This window comes from Cucumis sativus, chromosome 2, assembly GCF_000004075.3.
Source record: "Cucumis sativus cultivar 9930 chromosome 2, Cucumber_9930_V3, whole genome shotgun sequence".
NCBI classification, from domain to species: domain Eukaryota; kingdom Viridiplantae; phylum Streptophyta; class Magnoliopsida; order Cucurbitales; family Cucurbitaceae; genus Cucumis; species Cucumis sativus.
Genome location: NC_026656.2, coordinates 10,496,475 through 10,516,251, shown reverse-complemented (window position 1 = coordinate 10,516,251; position 19,777 = coordinate 10,496,475). Strand labels below are relative to the sequence as shown.

General features: G+C 29.4%; 2 protein-coding genes across 2 annotated transcripts; one reads left to right on the top strand and one right to left on the bottom strand.

Annotated features, from left to right (window-relative positions):
* Window positions 1–207: 207 nt before the first annotated feature.
* Window positions 208–2,778, bottom strand: LOC101220044. Its single transcript, XM_004142131.3, has 5 exons — window positions 2,525–2,778; window positions 1,150–1,264; window positions 969–1,058; window positions 762–860; window positions 208–667 (listed from the first exon to the last, which is right to left on the bottom strand). Exons 1-5 carry the CDS (start codon window positions 2,590–2,592, stop codon window positions 566–568), a joined length of 474 nt encoding a protein of 157 aa, XP_004142179.1. The 5' UTR covers window positions 2,593–2,778; the 3' UTR covers window positions 208–565.
* Window positions 2,779–13,344: 10,566 nt separating this feature from the next.
* Window positions 13,345–15,381, top strand: LOC101220681. Its single transcript, XM_011650855.2, has 5 exons — window positions 13,345–13,680; window positions 14,017–14,131; window positions 14,238–14,327; window positions 14,427–14,525; window positions 14,954–15,381. The coding sequence occupies exons 1-5, from the start codon at window positions 13,613–13,615 to the stop codon at window positions 15,053–15,055; spliced, it is 474 nt and encodes a 157-aa protein (XP_011649157.1). The 5' UTR covers window positions 13,345–13,612; the 3' UTR covers window positions 15,056–15,381.
* The last annotated feature ends 4,396 nt before the right edge of the window (window positions 15,382–19,777 follow it).

The following is a 19,777-nucleotide window of genomic DNA, read 5'->3' as shown; positions in this document are numbered from 1 at the left end:
AAAAATTTCGTAGTAAAGAAGCTTCTTGAGAAGCAGAAACTACTCCTGACTTCATTTTCACAAATAAATACCATCATCTTTCATCCTAAACTTGATGAATGGATGATAGATTCTTAATGAATGGCATTGCCAGACATGTCAAAACTCACAGGTTTCAGTTCGAAAACACACAAGACTTCAAGATTTACCAATCGTGCTCCAGAAGAGTTGTCAATATCCAAAAAATTGCATATCAACATATAATTCTACAAATAAGGTAAAATTGAATAAAAGATTCTAAACCTCGGCAAACAGTTTGAATGAAGAAAAACATGTTCTCTAAATCCTTTCATACTAGCCTGTAATATTATGGCTAATTCCCAGTTCCAACTCCAACAATAATTGACAGTCAAGAGTACTACAATCCCTATATTATTACAAAATGGAATTATCAAATAAGAAGCTTTTCGAAAACCCACATTTAATATCCAGCTACTGAATTTTACCTTTCCAACTGAGCCCCAACACGAGAGGAAGGAAATGAAAGGAACAATTTCAAGTCGAAGTAATGATTTAACTTAAGTTTCTAGTTTGTCTTGGCTTTATGTGCCTTCTTCTTCTGTTGCTTCCTCCAAATGGAGTTCTTTGTTCCGATGAAGAAGAGCAATGCACCAGCAAGTGCCACGTGCTGCAAATCGAAAAGGAAAAACAAATTATAACCCAAAAAATGGAGTTTGCAGGGACATGAATGAATTGGCTTAGTGTAAATTTGATCAACTGACCAGTATGAAATCGTTCATTAGTATGCCAAATTGGGAATTCTCACGGCCATAGTTGAAAAAATCATAGAGAATTGGGGTGCTAATTGCCAAGTAGATAAGCTGCATAAAGAAACAGGCTTTGAAGCTATAATGGGAAACAGAATAAACTAAAAAGTAAGTTCTAAGTAATAAAGGCCCCAACAAAAAATGTGAAAAATGAAATTATACCAGAAGATAAGCTCCGATTGGACTCCCGAATACAAATAGAAGGCCTCCAATGCCTTTAAGAGACAGAAAAGCAGCAACTAAATGGGTAACCTGTAAAACAAACTCGAAAACTGATTACAAAAGAGAAAAGAGTAAGGAGATTCAGTTCAGCAGTTCAATCCACAGAAGAACCGAAGCTCACATCAATTGCAGGAAGGTCAAATCCAAATCTAGCGGAGAAATTTCTCCTAAAAGTGTTCAACTTTGGAAGCAATTCCTTTGCAGCACGTCCACCATCAGTGCCAAACTCATTGAACCTAAAAGTAGATGCCTTGTTAAGATCAATACATAAACCCAGAAAGTTTGTAGTTCCATCTTTATTTCATTTAACATGAGGCATGAGAGCATAGATCTCATGCAAGTCATAAGCCAAAAAATTTTAAGTTATAGAAAACAATATTTACAAGCACATTAGACTTTAACAAGAAGCAAGAAGACAACACAGCTACTTTAATTCATTGTATCAATTGAACATGTTACATCTCATACTAATTTTTCATGGTCACCTGAATAATGTTTCACAAGAATCCTTTACGATTAGCAACATAGACTTCAAATGACATATTATAAAAATACAGCAAAAATAAGAATTATAGACTTAATTAACTTTTTTAGGATGAAGAACACGACCTGATCTAATATTTCGAGTTGCAGCATTACTGAAAATTTCCCAACTTTTTTAAGTTCAAATTTATTCCAAGTAATTTGCATATCCAAGAAACATACAGAACACAAATCTATCTAACACAACGCAAGCAACACTACACTTGTATTGCCCGAAAGATGAAATTTGATAACTTTCGGTAATTTTATGCTGAATGAAGATTGGTTACAAACCTCAATCTTGTTGAAAGCACTAAAAACATGTCATCAAGAACCTAAAAAAGTTTAAGCTGGAAAACAAACTATGACATAATTTTAACGAATCACATATTAATAATGACCCAAAAGTGAAGTGGGACCTCAGGAATCAACTAAAACTCAATCTTCTTTAGAATTGATCAACAGGTCCAATATTCCAAATCAAATCTCAAGAAGCGATAGCTCAATATCCAACTTGCGAACAAACCCATCAATGAAAAATCAATAAGAACTTCCCAGTCCTCACTTATACAAAACTAAACTCTGTTTATCACTTAAACTCCTCCATTTCTGAAAACGAAGAAACCTGACCTTCACTCCCGATTTAGAAAACCACATTCAAATTTTAAACTGCTCAAAATGGTTAAAAAAAAAGGTGAGATCAACATTCAAAACACAAACCCCAAAAGAACAATAGAAAAGTAAAACGACCCACAACGACAAATATCGTAAAACATCAGTTAAAACATAGACTCGGTCGCCCAATACAGCAGCGATTAAAGAACCCCTAAAATCGATCGTCATCAGAAACAAATAAACACAGAAATAGGATCAAAAGTAGCAGATCTATAGTAGAAGACAGCATAGAGAAGAGATTGAAAGACCATAAAGACGATTTAGTCCGATCTAAAAATGTAGAGAGAGAGAGAGAGTACATTTGCCAAGCGGAGAGGATGAAAAGGGAGGCAAAGAGGACCCGTCCGAGAAAGGAGAAGAACCCCATTTGTACAGAAAGAGAGAGAAGGGGTAAAGTGGAGCTTGAAGCTTGTGGGATCGGAAACTCAGAGCTCCGGCGGAGTCGAACGGGGGCGGAAATTATTGAAGGGAAGCCTAAAATGGTAAAATTCAGTACCCCAAACAGTAATGCTAAAAAGAAAAATGAATTATATATATATATAACTTCAAACTCCTTTTCTTTCTTATAAGAACTTCAAATTCATTTTTTTTAATTACAACTTTAAACACTTACTTTTAAATTGATCAACATTTTGCATAAATTCCACTGTGTGTATATAAAACTTTTGCAATACAAAATTAAATGTTAATATCAAAGATCTCCAACTAAAGTCTCTATTTTGACTCAAATCAAAAGAAAAATAGAAGGTAACATAAGAAACGAGTATCTCAACAGAAAAAAGTTAGAATTTTAAGCTTTAGGTTGACTATCTAAATCAGAAAATATATACCCATTACAAAATAATTGAAAATTTTTTTTCTACTACTACTCTACTGGAATTTTTATTCAAGAATATTGAGTTTAGAATTTAAATTACTATAAATACATTTTTAAAGTTGAGTGATATGAAATTGATATTAATCTTGAAAAAATTTATATTTCACATTCCTTCAAATGTGTCGATAAGCTGATGTTGTCAAATAAATTTACATTTTCAAGCTATTTTTAACTATTGGTTAGAAAAATTGTTTTTATTTACTTCATCCATACTAAAATAGCTAACTATGTGCATTTTGTTAGCTATTTTAGTTAGGTTGTGGCATCCTGATTTTGTGAAAAAAATTGTTTTATTGAATATCAAATCCAAAAAAATAAAAATGATTCTTTAAAATTTATATTAAAAAACAAACTACTTGCATTTTATAACCAAAAAAAATGATTATTCACTGCTCTTGCCTTGATTTTATCATAAAATGTAAATATTTTACCTATTTATCGTTTTTGACAATGTAAAAGAAAAATGAAAGAGAAGGAGCCATTGGTATCAAAATCAAAAACAAATTTGATTTCCTTCTACGTATATATATAATCTGCTTCCCTACTCCACATTTTTGTGTTCAATTCAATTTTATTTGTTTCCTATCAATTTAAAATTATAATTGAGGTTGTTTCCTATAGAGAAGTTATGGTAAACAATAAAACTATGAAATATTTATAAAATTTATAAAATATAGATATATTTAGTTTATTTTATCATGACAAATTTGGTTAATATTTTAGTTTATTTTACTATATTTAAAAATGTATCTTTTAAATCACAATATAACAAAATGAACCAAAATACAAATATAGTAAAATATAATTGATAAATTTGGATAGACATCTACGGTGGATTATCCTTATTTATCACTGATATTTAAAATAATTATTACTTGCAAAATAAATCATAAAATAATTGTTAATCTAAAATTGTCATATTGCATCTGTTTTCATTATAAATATCATATTTGATTAGTTGGATAAATGTTTAAAGTGAGTAAATTTTAACAAGAAAACCAATATAAAAGCAATAATGTCAAAAATTAAAAATATGTTGTTGATATATGTAGAAAATTGAAATCTTGATACATCAACCATAATAATTCAATCAACTTTAACTATTGTGTATTGCCTAATTAAAATACCAAACATATCCATATGGATTGAGTATAAATAAATGAAAATCTTCATGAGTTATGCAATTAGTTTACACATTGTGTAACTTTTTTTCTAAATTTGACACCTCTATTTTAATAAGATAGAATTTCAAATAACCAATCTAATTCTTTAACCTTATATAGTGATAAAAAGAGAGATTTATTTTTCTTTTTTTGAAAGAAAAAATAATATAATAACACTATTTAAAAAAGAATAAGAAATATATTTAGTATTTTAAAATCATAAATATAGGGATATAACTATATAATGGTGAGGCATGGCCCCCATTCTTTAAATCTTTAGTAGTAGTGGTCACTCCCTATTGTATATAATGTTATTGCAAACTGGATAGGGATTAATTATTATAACCATTTGTTGGTACATATTTATTTGTTGCTTTTCACACTCATTTACGTTGATCATCAATTTGTAGTTGACTTAAGCTTGAATATAACAGTGTTAGACATATTAGTATACTAACTTGAATTGGTTTATTTGTAAGTGATTTCAGTCGATAGACTCTTATACGTCCTTTCCTCCTTTTTCAAATTAAATTACATGAATCCTAACCTACCTAATTTAGGAATAAGATTGAAGTAAAAGTCAGTCTAAATATATTATAATTATATGAAAATAATGTAGTGGAATAATCAAACAATAAGGTAAATGAATTTATTCAGACTAGAGGTTGTTGGTTGAGATATTTGTATACACAATTTTATAGAAGGACATTTTGCATTAAATATAGGTCATAAAAATGGTTAGGAATTATGAATACAATACAAATAAGATAGGAAACTGCAGACATAATAATAGAATAAAGAAGACCAAACTTTCACTATAATCATACAACTCTGTTAATGTGAGGTATTTAAACAAATATCCAACTTCATTACACACTACTATATGCTCCATGACCTACCCATATTTGTCATTATCATTTGTTTTTTAAGGTGGAGTGGGATACAAGTCTTAAATAAATAATTAATTAATTCAATTACTTTTCCTATTCAATAATAATAATAAGATTTATTATAATCTTGTCTCATAAATTTAAGAGAAAAATGGGGGTATTGGCCTTCTTCAACTATAAACAGAAACTTTAAAAAGAGATGGAGTAGACGTAGAGATGTTCACATGACCGAGTGAGACACAAACATAAATATTGTCCTCATTTCTCCGTCACCCACTCTCATATAAATGTCTTCGCTTTCCTAATTAATAAACATGAATTCATTACTTCCCAAATTATCTAATTATCCTTATTCCAATCTTTATAAACCACATATTCAACCGTATCAAATTTATCTAAAACTACAAATTTAATAACGCAAGTGTATAACAAACTTTTAAAATAATTGTAAATTATATCATCTAACTTTAATTTATTTTGTATTATTATACATATGCAAATATTTAAGTTTGGATTACTCTATTTACAATTATCTAACAGAAAATTGCTATTATATTAGGGGTGGACTCCATCCAATAAAAACATGAACATCTATAATTGAAGGGCGTTGTATACAACAAGATTTCACGCTGCAAAAAATATTTATATATTATGCTTATCAAATATAATATACGAAAAATTGTTGCGTGAATTGTGTGTTACATTTTTAAGTAATTGTGAATTTTATTTGTGCATATATGAAATTGTTTATTTTATATTCACGTTGATTTCACTAATTTGATGCTTTTAATATAAAATTTTGTTACCCTAATTCATCAACAACAATTGACATTGATTTTTTTTCTTTTCCTTAAGATCAATTAGAAATAATTGACTTAAATATGACATTCCATATTGGGGGTAAGCATAACATATTTAGGGTTTAAAAAAATTATATGTATCTTAGCTTATGCCCTTATAATCTAAGTTTTTTTAATATTTAAAATTTAAAAATTGAGCTCATAATTTGCACTATTTTTTTTTTTTTTAAGATTTCTTTCTTTTGTTTTCTACTCGTACTTGTAGGGATGTGTTAAAAAGAATTATTTTTAATCAAACTTTTTTTTCTTTTGGAGATTCAGTTATGAATTTAAATGTTTTAATATCAAAAGAAATGATGAAAATCGTTTTTAAAAACTTGGAAGAAAAAAAAAAGATTTAACATGTTATCTACAGACTTGTTTTTGTAATTTTACTATAAATCTAACTATTAAAAGGTGACATCTATTACAGAACTAAAATGTATAATAATTTTTGTCGATTTATTACATTTTTAAAAAAAATCCATGAAAAAACTTTAGAAAGCATATAATAAATATCTAAAACATTTAACATAAGTTTGTATGTTAGATAATTAAATTTTAGAAATGTTTAGTAGTTTGAGGAAGTCTTAATTTTATGTTAAATGTTTTACCATTTTGTTGTTTTTAAAACAATAAAATACTTTTTCTAAATTAGGAAGAAAAACTGAAAATGAAAAAAAAAAAAAAAACCCAAAGATATATGATTTTTGTTTTCAATACACAAAAATTAAAAAACTAAAACGGTTACCAAAATATGAATGCATGTTTTGTAGTTGAATTTTGAAGTTTGTGTGTATACTAATGGTTTAATTTTCAAACAATAATTTGTATTAAATAGAGATTTGTAATTGATGGTTAAACGTGGAAGATTATGTGTACTTAGTCTCACACCACTTTCAATTTTATATATAATAAAACCCAATTTGATTTGCTTATTAAATCAAATAAAATTGAAAGAAATGAAAAAAAGAAAGTAAACTTAAATGCATCAGATCTCACATCTGTCCTTTACTTACATCACGTGCATCACGTGCTTTGCTTTTTTTTCTTTTTCTTTTTATTAATACATTATTTTGTTTGTTCTTTTAGTAGTCATTTTATTTTTATATTAACCCATGTTATTGCTACGTTTTATTTTATATTCTTTCTTTAATTACCATTTTGTTTTTATATTAACCCATTTCTTTAATTAAAAATGATTAAAAAAACATAATATTTTATAAAATATTTACTCTTAATAAATTTTTTGTTTCAATGATTTGGTTCGGGTAAATAGTTTGTCAAATTTTTCTATTAAAAAAAATCCTAATTTAATAGTGCAAGGGGCAAGATCTAAACATTTTATATAGATGGGGCCTGATGGTTGTGAAAGTAGGAGCACAACTACTATGTTACCGCCACATTTTATTTAAAACAAAACATTATTTAGTATATATGGTAATCTGATACTTCAAAATTAATATTGAAATACAAAAGTCGACAATATGAAGGGAGACACATGTCTCGCTAACCCCTATGTAAATTCATAGATGAATTGTACGTGAAACGTTATTATTTTTACAATTTTTTTTTATTTAAATGAAATTTGTATCAGAAATTATCCATTAAAAGTTTAAAACATAATATTTTGTTTTAATGTTATTTTTGAGTGAAAATAAATTAAGAAAATGAATGATATTTTTTTTTCTATAGAGAACCCAAGCTCGTAATTGTCATTTTGATCTAACACATTTATAGTGAAATTAAATAGAGAAATTTAGGGGAACAAATGTAACCATATATGGATTATAAGTGGTAAATTATCCTCAATTTAGGGTACAATTATACTTTCCTTAGTTGTTCTAGCATGTTACTCTTGTACTCTTCAATGTGAATTATCCAATCATCAACAATGTATAAAATTTTTTTACATGATATCAGAGCATTTTTCTAACCTAGCTGCTCCCGCTTAATATTCACTCACTCTGATTAGACACCATTGATTAGAAGATTTCGACTAGTCTTTGTCACTCATTGTCGAAGACTCCATGCTTAGCCAAGATTCGTTTGTAAGTTTTCACACACCATCAATTCTTATCAATCTTCACCATCGTTGAGATTCGTGTCGTTCTGCACCGTTTGCCAATTTCAAGACCAAATCTAACCAGTTTTGTTTTGTTCGACATTCAAATTCATAGCCATATTTATAGCCCCACACTAGATATGTCGTCCCACACTCTAATTCATCGCTCCACAATCAAATTCATGATCAATCTCCTTCATATTTGCTCAACTTTAATCGTGTCGCTTGTTATGCTCTGATTTGTCCACCTCCAACTCAAGTTTGCTCATTTTCAGCCTCCATCTCGTGCTGCTTCCCTCTCTACACCACTCCGCTGAATTTCCTCCACCGCCCGCCACAGTAAAATAACTCTCTACTTCTTGTCTGATCTTGAGAAGCTTTGGGGTGAAGTTGCCTTCACTTCTACTTATGTCATCAATCGCCTTCCTTCCTTTGTCCTACAAAATATCTCCTCCTTTGAACGTCTATATGATACTTTTTCTTCTTACTCTCATCTTAAAGTTTTTTGTTGTTCCTATTTTTCTTCTACATTCCCATGAGCATACCAAATTTGAACCTCGTATCCACTTATGTTGTTTCCTAGGCTACAAAACTGAACATAGTTTTTTTGTTGATGAGATCCTATTTCTAAATAGTTACCCATTTTCGGTAATGTTACTTTCTAGGAACATAGTATGTTCTTTAGTCTCTCCTCTTTCCATTTTTCTTTTTTTAACATATCTTCTTTGTTGACCCGACCCTCAAATAATCTTTTTCCTAAATCTCATCCACCAATACTCTCATCTCTCCTTTCTCCAACACTCTATCACACCTACCATTGGATTCTAATGATACTTTCTTAACTATCCCAACTCCTACTTCTCAGCTTCCTATTCCTCTCCCTGCTTTCCCAACTTTAAGATTTGTCTTCACTACTGAACTTGAGCCTGCATCTGTCATTCATGTTTGTTGTTCCACTCGAGTAAGTCAACCTCCCTCTCACCTTCAATATTTTCATTGTTTTTTACTATTTAGTCTTTAATCAAACCACATCTTAGCATGAGGCTAGCACTAACCCTCTCTGCCAGCACGCAATTAATGAGGAACTTTGGGTGTTAGAAAAGACTCATACTTGATAATGCATTGTCTTCCCTCAGAAAAAGACATATTGCCTGTAAGTGGATTTATAAAATCTAAACTCAGTTTGATAGCCCTATCGAACATTATAAGGCTTGTCTGGTTATACGATATTAACTATGAAGAGACATTTGCCCCAATAGCTCGAATGGCATCTGTTCGCAGTTTTTTAGCTATTGTAGCTGCCAAACAGTGGCCCCTTATGTAGATGGATGTTAAAAATAATGCATTTCTCATTGGCACTCTATCTTAAGAGCTGTATATGAAACCTCCACCTCAAAAATTTTGTCTTCTTTATCGAGCCTTATATAGTCTGAAACAAGCCCCACATGCATGGTTCACCATTTAATTCTATCATCACTCAACTTCGGTCTATATCTAGCCCTCTTGACTCAACTCTTTTAACATACTAGACTTGTCACAACAATTTTCTTTTTCTTCTCTATGTTGATGATATAATCATTATAGGTGATGATCCTTAGACTATATTTGACTTGCAAAGCTATCTTGAGGAGCATTTTGAGATGAAAGATTTGGGGCCTCTTAGTTACTTTTTTGGCCTTGAAATCTCCTCTCGCTCAAATGGTTACTAATTGTCTTAAACATAATATGCTTTTGATCTTTTTGCTCGACTAGACATTACTGATTCGACCACGTTATCAACACATATGGATCTGAATGTTTGCTTAGCTCTAAACGATAGTGTTCCCCTCGAAGGTGCTACTCTATATCGGCAACTAGCTGGCAGTCTTAATTTATCTCACACTCATTTAGATATTGCATATGTTGTTCACATTGTTAGTTAATTCATGGTTGCTCCCTACTGGTCTATCCATTTCACACTTGTTCTTCGCGTTCTTTGTTATGCTAAACACATTCTTGGTCATGGACTTCAGTTTTCTTCTCAATCATCCTTAGTGCTTTCGAGCTACTCAGATGTAGATTAGGCTGGTGATCCCACCGGTCGACATTCCATCACATGTTATTGCTTCTACTTAGGGGGTTCTCTTTCTTCTTGGCGTAGTAAGAAGAAAACTGTTGTTTCTTGTTCTAGTATTTAATCTCGAATATGGTGTGCTTGCTAATGCTACTTCTGAGTTACTATGGTTGCGATGGCTTTTTGCAGATATGATTGTTCCTTAACAATTAGCTACTACACTTCATTGTGACAATCACGATGCCATCCAAATTGCTTACAATGATGTCTATCATGAACACAAGAAAAAATATTGAAAATGACTATCAATATCACTTTGTTCGTCACCATCTTCAGCGACACTCTCTTCTTATAATCCATCTCTACTATTGAACAACCCGTTGATATCTTCACAAAGACTTTATCACTTAGTCGATTCACTTAGAAACTCAAGTTGGTCTCTGCTCTACCACCTTGAGTGTGTGAGAGTGTTACCATATATAGATTATGTATTGTAAATTATTCTCAATTTAGGTTAGAATTGTACTTTGCTTAGTTGTTGTTCGAATCTTTGTGTATATTTACCGTAATACACATCAATGTGAATTATCCAAATATCAATATAATGTATAAAAAAATTTACTAGAGATAGGAGACAAAGACTAATACGAAAAAATTCTCTCGGTCTCTGTCCCTCCACCAATGAACCACTTTTACTTACAAACATGATTTTAAAAACACTATATAAGAACTACTACTTCTCATGCAAATTATGATATGCCTTTGAGTATAAAATGTAAAATAAAAGTGTGAACATAGGCCAATTTGAATTTGATAATTGACTATTAAATTATATTGGAGTTCGAAGCCACGATCTAAAAATAAATGCAATTACACCCAATACAAATAATTATTTATATATATAAAGACAGAAAAAAGAAGAAAAGAATGGGCATTAGTATTGTAAATAAAGTTAGAGATCTATACATAAATAACAAACCAATAATTCTTATTCATTTATTTTTTTCATTTATCTTTTTCTTCTTTTTGTCACTTTATATTTGTGAGATTATGATTTTTCCAAACATCAAACATGCTTTCCTATCTAAAGAAAAAAGAAAAAAACAATAAAGTTATTTCCATGAGAATATCTTTTCATGCAAGAATGAAATAGTTAATTTTAATCTACCATTCTTGTTTTCTGCTTTTGTTTTGTGACTTTTTTTTTTAATTTAATATAATTGAAGTTTTAAAAAAAGAGATAAATTTGTGTAGTTTCTCTTCCATGAAACATCGTTTATAATTTTCTTTTGATCGAACCCTTCAAAGATTTACTCTTATTTTCTTATTCTCCTCTATTACTTCATAATCCATTTTTTCGTTTTTCTATATCTATATCTATTCCTCTCATTTTAATTTTTATGATTGTATCTTTAGTTATTATTTACATTTAAGATCTAGATTTTTTATAGCACAATCTTGATAAGATTTTAATTTGTTATCAAATATATAAATTAATAAGATATTTCAAGTTTGTCTTGAATTTTCCGAAGAAAAAAAAGTTTATTTTTCTTTTTAAATCTTAGTTATATGTCTATAATAAACTAGTGCACATGCATGTTTTGAAGGAAATAAAATTAAAAAAAAAACAAAGATGAAAGTTTATTATTGAATTAATTAAATAAATCTAAGTATGCAGCTTTGACTTTCTAATCTACACGTTTAATTTCAAGTTGAATAATTATTTAAAATAATTGAATTGAGATGCAACTAAAGGTTGAGTTGATAAAATTATAACTATTTTATTATTTGCAAATGGGTAATTAAACATATTTTTAACGAACTTCTTATTAAGTTTTGAGAGGTAATTAAATCAGGCTTCCAAAGTCAACATATTTAAAAACACTTCTTAAAAGAAAAGGGACATTAAAAAAGACTTCATGAAGTTTGTCAAAAAAAAAAAAAAAAATCATAATAATTAAGTATATTGCAACAAAATATTCTTTATTATTAGATTAGATGTGTCGTTCCATTTAAAATAAAACAACTTCATAAATAAACCAAGTTTACTAACCAAAACATGTTGAAAAATATGTTAGACACGGCTATGAACAATGTTAATGCATTCTAGAGTACATTGAAATAGAATTTGACAAGCAATGATAACATAAAAGATTGATAATTCAATTCGATGTAATACCAGTTACATTCAGGAGACAAAGATAAATACAACTTGAACACGATGACTTTGCAGCTGAACTTAATTACTATATCTTTCATCTAAGGTATTCGTGGATATGAGACTTTCTCTCTCTCTCAATAACTTAGGCTTCTACATATAAGTATTGATATTGGTGAAGAATTATTGTTTACGCCCCGCCCCTAACTCTTAAGGTTGTGATTGTCTTTTAATAAGACTTAACTTCCCTTATGTCCTAAGACACACCCTTTGTCACTTGATCTTTATCTTTCATTCTTAACCAAAGACCACTTCACTTCTTTAGTTTAGACTTACTCTAAGTTTGAGAATCCATTCGCAAGATGTTGAACTGATAAAGTACACAAATAGTTTGGTGTCTCCAACTTCACAACAACACAACAACACAATAACCTTCATGAATTTCAAAAAGACTAAATCTAGATGCCAAAACACACAAAGATAAAAAAGAAAAAAAGAAAGAAAGAAAAGAAAAGAAAAGAAAAGAAAAGAATGAGGTCTTAAAAAATATTGTAGACATGATTTCTCATATTTTGACAGCATTTTTTCTTTAAAAGATCCCTTAGACAAATAAGGTGAATGCAAACAGAAATGGGAAGACATGTAGGAGATCACAAAAACAAATGTTACCAACACACAATTTCATACATATGTTTTAGAGTAATTTAAAACCACCTTTTGTTATTTATAAAATTACTAAAAGAAAATAGTTTTAATACTTCGAAATTTGTTCTAATTCTTTGAAAACAAAAAAAAAAAAAGTAAAAATTAAAGATTAAATCAATTTTAGATATATGAGCAAAGCAAAAATGAAATTCTATATCAGGGATATAGGGAGTAAATTAAATTCCGTAAAAGTCACTTTTCAAAAAAAAAATCCACGTACGTATTGAAGAGAAAATTGAAGTTGCTGAATCAGGGAGCCACGTGTGTAAGACTTTGCCAGTTAAAGGAATGTGATTGGCTGGAGTACGTGGAGGGAAGAGGTGGTCAACACAGTCAATTGGAAAAGCGAGTACAGGTTAAATTCCAGAGTCGCGCGAGTGAAAGAAATGACACTGTTTTGAGCGCGGAGTTGAGATTTAAGAGAGAAGCGTCAGAAAGAGAAGAAAGGAAAGGAGAAGTTTTCAGACACTCAGAGAGAGAGAGAAAAGAAAGAAAGAAAGAAATTCACTTGTTCTTTTCTTTTTCTTTTCTTTCTCTCCCTTTTCTTCTCTTGAAGTTTCCGTTGTTCTTGTTCTCCTCTTCTTTCGGCTTCCAAATCTCTGTTGGAATCGTTATCGGAGTTGTTTTTCTGTTAGAAATGGCTTTTATTTCATTTGTCGGAAGAGTTCTCTTCGTTTCCGTCTTCGTTCTCTCTGCTTGGCAAGAGTAAGCAACTCAGATCTACTTTAACTTCTTACCCTTTTCATCATTCTAAGGTTTCTTCACTGCGAATTTGAATTTTTAGATGTTAGGTTACTTTCTGAATGTGTGTTTATAAACCCCCACATTTAGGGTTTACTTAATGACTTCATGTTATGAGTTTAGATCTGTGAGTGGAATTTTTGTGGAACTTCGTTTTTTTGCTTATTGAAATGGAAGATTTGAACCTCTTTTTGTTTCTCTCTGTAATTATGTTATCTTTTTGGAGGTATTGAATCTTTCTGCTTGGGATGACGAACCCTTTTTTTGGATCTTGATTTTTTTTTTTTTTTTGTTCTTTAGGTTCAATGATTTTGGTACTGATGGAGGACCGGCGGCCAAGTATCTTAAGCCAAAATTCAACGTTTTCACTCGCAACTTTGAATCTCACACTGGGTTGGACTTCCCTAAAGTTGAGGTGAGGAAAATGGTCGTTAGTGTTTCTCATTTCTTCTCTTGGGAATTTCCTTTTAAAATTTCCGTCCACTTTTATACGGCATTCTAAGATTTGTTATCGGCTGTAGATTCTACATCTTGTGGCTGGTGCCCTTGTACTGAAAGGTCTTGGAAGCTTGCTCTTCATCTTCAACAGCTCCATTGGAGCATTTCTTCTGGTATGATGGATATGATGTCAAGTTGTTTAAATTGAAATTCATTTGTTCAACGCAATCGATCTGATTTGATTTGTTGTATGTTGGTTTACTTGTTTGTAGATCTTGCATCAGGCCATTACCACACCCATCTTGTACGATTTCTACAACTACGATGTCGAGAAGAAGGAATTCAACCAACTTTTTGTAAAATTCACTCAGGTAATTGAACTAACTAACCTTGAATGATGAATCTTGTTGCCTCCTCTGATTTTGAGTTCGAAATAACACTTTAGTCCATGGCCCAACTTCAGAAAATCCAGATCATAGTCGTACTTTATGGTTTCATTCCAGATTTTGAATCTAGAATTCAAATACAAGCTAGACCGTCATGGGACATTGGCTCGGTAAAAGAAAAATAAAACTAATTAAGAAGGTCATGGTTTGAATCCGGCCACCTACCTAGGAATTAATGAAACTTTGTTTCCTTAGGCAGGAGGGTTCTCCCTCTAAAGATTAGGTGAGGTGCACGTAATCATAAAATGCATTCAGATACAAGCTAAATAAAGAGAAACAAATATGCAGTTAACTCATGAATATCTAGATACCGAACCAATTGTAAGCATGTGTGGTTGATTGATATTATGCAGAATCTGGCATTGTTGGGAGCATTGCTGTTCTTCATCGGAATGAAGAACTCGATTCCAAAGAGGCCAGTAGGAAAGAAAAATCCCAAGTCAAAAACATCATAGATTATTGCGGAGAAATGAATGGATCGATCAACTGAGAGGGGGGGAAGAGGCGTATGTTTTTGTTTTCTGTAGGACTCTTTTTGGAACTGAATTGAACACTTGTATGATCATCTATCTTCTAGTTTCTTTTTTCTTTTATGAATCAGTATGGAAGTAAAATGGGGTGGGCTGTGGGCTGTACTTTGTTTTTTGTATTTTTGAAGATTATGATGATATCTTCTACGGAGTTTGAGGATATTTTTGTATTTTTCAAGTTAGGGGTTGTTATGTGAATGTAATGAAAGTTCTTTCACATAATTTTGAAGTTTGTTTGTGTGTTAACTGTTACGTTCGTTTGTGTTTTTTTGAAATTTGGGGATTTGAATCCCCACATGAACATTTCTTCAAAGGGAAGTTAGGTGGTGGGAAATCACAAGGGTAAACAGAAGTTAGTGGAAGAAAAGAAAAAGGAAACATTAAAATCAAAGTTATCATATCTATATGTTTACTTTGGTCTGATATCATGCCTTTCCCCTGGAAAACACTTTTAATGACCACCTACTTAGAATTAATATCCTACTACAACTTGATTATTCTTTGTGCGTACAATTTGGTGTGAATACATAAAAAGTTTGTTCAATAAATTAGTAACAACATATTTCTTAATCTGTTAAAACCTTTTAGAGAGGGATTTGAGTTAATCCTAACATCAATTGTCTCTTTCAGACGTTAAAGCTTCTATTACCCTTTTTAATTGAGCATATGGTTTTGCTTCAACTACCCTTTTTAACTGAGCAAATGGTTTTTCAATTGCTCAAAATATTCCAAGTTCAAATCTCAGCAGATCTTACTGGATCAAGTAAGGTCAATTTAGATTTTTTTTTATTTTAAATTTAATAATACATGTTCTAAGTTTAAAACCAATTAAACAAAATATTAAATCTTAAAGATTCAAACGGCACAATTTTCTTATAAAATAAAATAAAAATATCTTTGGGGTATGTTAAGAGATGCATTAAACTATGAGGACTTGTTAAAAGTCTAGAATTTAATGGTTTTTAAACACTTTCAAATTCGCACCTATAACTAAACTAAACTTGGTAGTTCAACCTTTTCTTAATTGTTACATTTTCAGTGAATTTAAGCATAACTCGAAAGTGTTTGATAAACAATTTTTTTTATCAAAAACTCGTATATTAAATAGATATAATGGTATATAGTTATTACTATTATTATGCATTCACTCACACACATAAACTAATTAATGACTAAATTAATAATATTTAATGAGCTAATGGATACATGAAGGTCTGAATGAAGCTTGGTTCAAACTTTAATTCCAATAACAATAAGTTTAAAGTTGAATGTTGCCAATGGACTTGCTTGTTCAAAATTGCAGCAGCCCAATTCATACTCAATCTTTCTGGCTTGAAACGAATTTGCGTCTCCACCCTTTTTTTGGGTTCAACCATGGCCATTTGGCCAACGGTTCAACAGAACAATCGAAAGAAAGTAAATGGATAAAGATAGCTTTTTTTTGTGAAGCACACCAACGTACCTTTTTCTCGAAAACCACCAATGCCAAACCCTATTCAACATGAAACCCACCAAGAACACAGGGACACATGTTAACCAAAGTTCAAAATTGAAATTCTCCGGTCGTTTCATCTTCCCAAAGTTCAAATCCTTTTTCATCCATCGCTTCAAAATCAATAACTGGAGAGAGTGAGACTTGATATTTGTTTGCTCTTATCGTTCTTAAAATTGCAACTCATGATTGTGGTCATTTCAATCCCACCAATAAACAAATGCAGTCGACTATACTCGTTCCGTTTATGTTATAATTTAATGAAATATAGGGTCGATTACGTGAACTAAGATAAAAAAAAGGGTATGAACTAAAAGGATAATTTATTAAAATATTGTAGTTTAAAAAACATATTAGTAAAATATGGTTGATTTAAAACTTATCATAGACTATAATAATGTATTCCAAATTAAAGTTTTTTTTAAAAAAATTGGTACAACTTACAACAGTTTTTCGAATACTGTAAAATTATTTAAAAGAAGCTAAATACATCACTTAACTCAAAATACTAAATTAAAGCATGCACTTATTGCTATAAAAAGAACTCAAAAATCTTAGGATTGTGTTTCTCCATTGACATTGTTTCAATTTTGTATCCTATAGATGCGTTCTTCAAGTCTTCCTCCAAAGTGTTAATCTATTGCAATTACAACAAAAGTATACATCAATATAAATAAAGCAATAGAAAAAACAAAACATATTGAGTAAAAAAATTAAGAAAACAGACCTAAGTAGAAAGAGAAAATTCAATTATCTATTGCAATTATAACACAAAAGTATATATCAATATAAACGAAACAAAACAAAACATGGCGAGTAAAAAGTTTAAAAAAACAAAACTAAGATGAAGAGAAAATTCAAATGTTTATAAAAAAAGTTGAAGAGAGTTTTATACCGTTATAGAAGATAAAAATTATATAATATTCTCGGATCCTTAAAATATATTTATAAATTTAAAAAATTAAATTATAAAAATAAAGATTAACCTCATGATTTCTTAAATAACTTACGCATAAAGGTGAGAATTGGAAAAGATAATAATTGGTTAATGATAATTATATTTTTTATATTAATTTAATAATCATACATAAAAGAATCAATTAAATTTGGTTGATGGTGCAAAATTAGAATTAAACATCAAATAAAATCGTAAAATCATAAAATCATAATAAATCATAATATATATAAAAATTAAAACCAATATGAAACTAAAGGAAAAATAAAAGATAAGTATTTTTTTTATTCAAGAGGATTAGTGTAGCATGAAGGATTTTTTTGGTAACTTTTTCTGATATTTGATTTGATCAGTACTTTAAATTAAAAAGATTGGTTTGGTTATTTGATTTTTCCAATGTGAATGGTGAAATGATACAACATATGATCATGTGTTTTAGTATTAAGAGTCCTGCACCATATATATTAACAGTACAACATTGTATTAAGAGATTATTTGTCTTAACCTAATATATCATATTTCAGATTATTTGGAAGCAATACAAAACTATTATAGATAATTTGTCTAAGATAAAATATATGACAAATTGTAAGAAAGGTCAAGACATATGACAAACAAAGGATCTTTTCATATGTTTTTCACATTGTATCGATATAAATAATTTTAATTTTCCTTTAACTAATTTTCAATTATAAGCAATTACTAAAAATACATTTGTAGACTTTTATAAAAAAATAATATGAATATATTTATATAATTTTTACTTTGATGCACTTTACTACCCACATAGAACTCTCAATTAGAAAATTAGCTTGGTGAAACAAATATTATATTCAGTAATACTCTGCTCCACATAATATGAAGTCCAACACATTTTGATGCATCACTTAGATAATATACATTATTTAAAAATTTATTTTTATTTTTTAATTTATTAAAAAAATATTTGATTTGGGAATGATAAAATAAATTGGCGTTAGATCAAACTTTTAACACTAAAAACAAATTGATTTTTTTAAAAGTCTAGATATAGGATCCATTTTAATTCAATTTTAAAAACACATTCTATATATGACTTATAGGATGGCATAATTGATACATGGTCATAACTTATTTACAGTTACAAACTAGTTAAGATTGAGAAAATATAAATATAAACATTAATATAATAATATGAGATTTTAAATTTAAAAAGAAGTTTTAAATAGTTAAGATGCTAATTTGGATTATATTTTGAAATTAAATAATGAAATTAATGGGATGCAGAATATATATGTGAATAAAGTTGTGGGATTTAATTATAGTGTAATTAAAAAGGTTGATGATGAGGCGGTGTGAGTATTCAATACCAATTTTTCCAAATAGAGAGTGGAATAATGAGTGCTACATGACATATGACTTAATATCCCAAAAACTTGAACACTTGTGAAGGTATTAATTTTGTCAATTCTCCTAATATTTAGTCATTTTGTTTATGTGGAAAATTTGGACAATGAATGGTGGGAAATGAATGGTGATCAACAAGTTCTTATCAATTTTATTTGAAATTTGTCTTTATTATATTCATTGATAGGATTTAAGTAGAATTGACAGATTATGCTTTTTTGGTACAGTTCAAATATTTAGGCATCCATTTGACAAAGACTTTGGCCAATTAGTACCAATCCAATTCCATAAAAGAAAAGAAGAAAGCATCTGAAGACTCAATATTCCATTATGATGCTATTAATAATTAATGAACCCACCCACGATATACAAACAAACCTCAATACTGATTCCACACAATCCAAAAAAGAAGAAAGAATAATCCATTAGTCTTCAAGAAACGGGAGAAACTGATGAACAAAATAAAGAAAAAAATCTAGACATTCATCTGATATTTCTTTCAACTAATGATATGCCACTATAAAATTATTTGTAACTTAACCCTCTACCACTTAATGTAACACATATTTTTAAAAAATCTTTTTTATCAAATGAATTTAAAATATATACTCCCATCTTTGATTTGACCTTTTATAAATGTTTGTATACAAAATTATATTTTATTTGTCTTATACGAACAATGTTTATATTTGGATAAAAGATTATAAAACATTATGAACCAATTTTATAATGGAATGCACACACTTTGAATATTCTTTTTCATAATATAACAAAAAAAATTTATTGTTTATTAGTGGACACTAATAGACATCTA

Coding starts and splice junctions, on each gene's coding strand:
- LOC101220044 (XM_004142131.3), bottom strand. CDS start 2,592: ATGGGGTTCTTCTCCTTTCTCGGACGGGTCCTCTTTGCCTCCCTTTTC. Junction 1,265..2,524: donor ATCCTCTCCGCTTGGCAAAT/GTACTCTCTCTC, acceptor ATCTACTTTTAG/GTTCAATGAGTTTGGCACTG. Junction 861..968: donor CAATCGGAGCTTATCTTCTG/GTATAATTTCAT, acceptor TTCTTTATGCAG/CTTATCTACTTGGCAATTAG.
- LOC101220681 (XM_011650855.2), top strand. CDS start 13,613: ATGGCTTTTATTTCATTTGTCGGAAGAGTTCTCTTCGTTTCCGTCTTC. Junction 13,681..14,016: donor GTTCTCTCTGCTTGGCAAGA/GTAAGCAACTCA, acceptor TTTGTTCTTTAG/GTTCAATGATTTTGGTACTG. Junction 14,526..14,953: donor TTTTTGTAAAATTCACTCAG/GTAATTGAACTA, acceptor GATATTATGCAG/AATCTGGCATTGTTGGGAGC.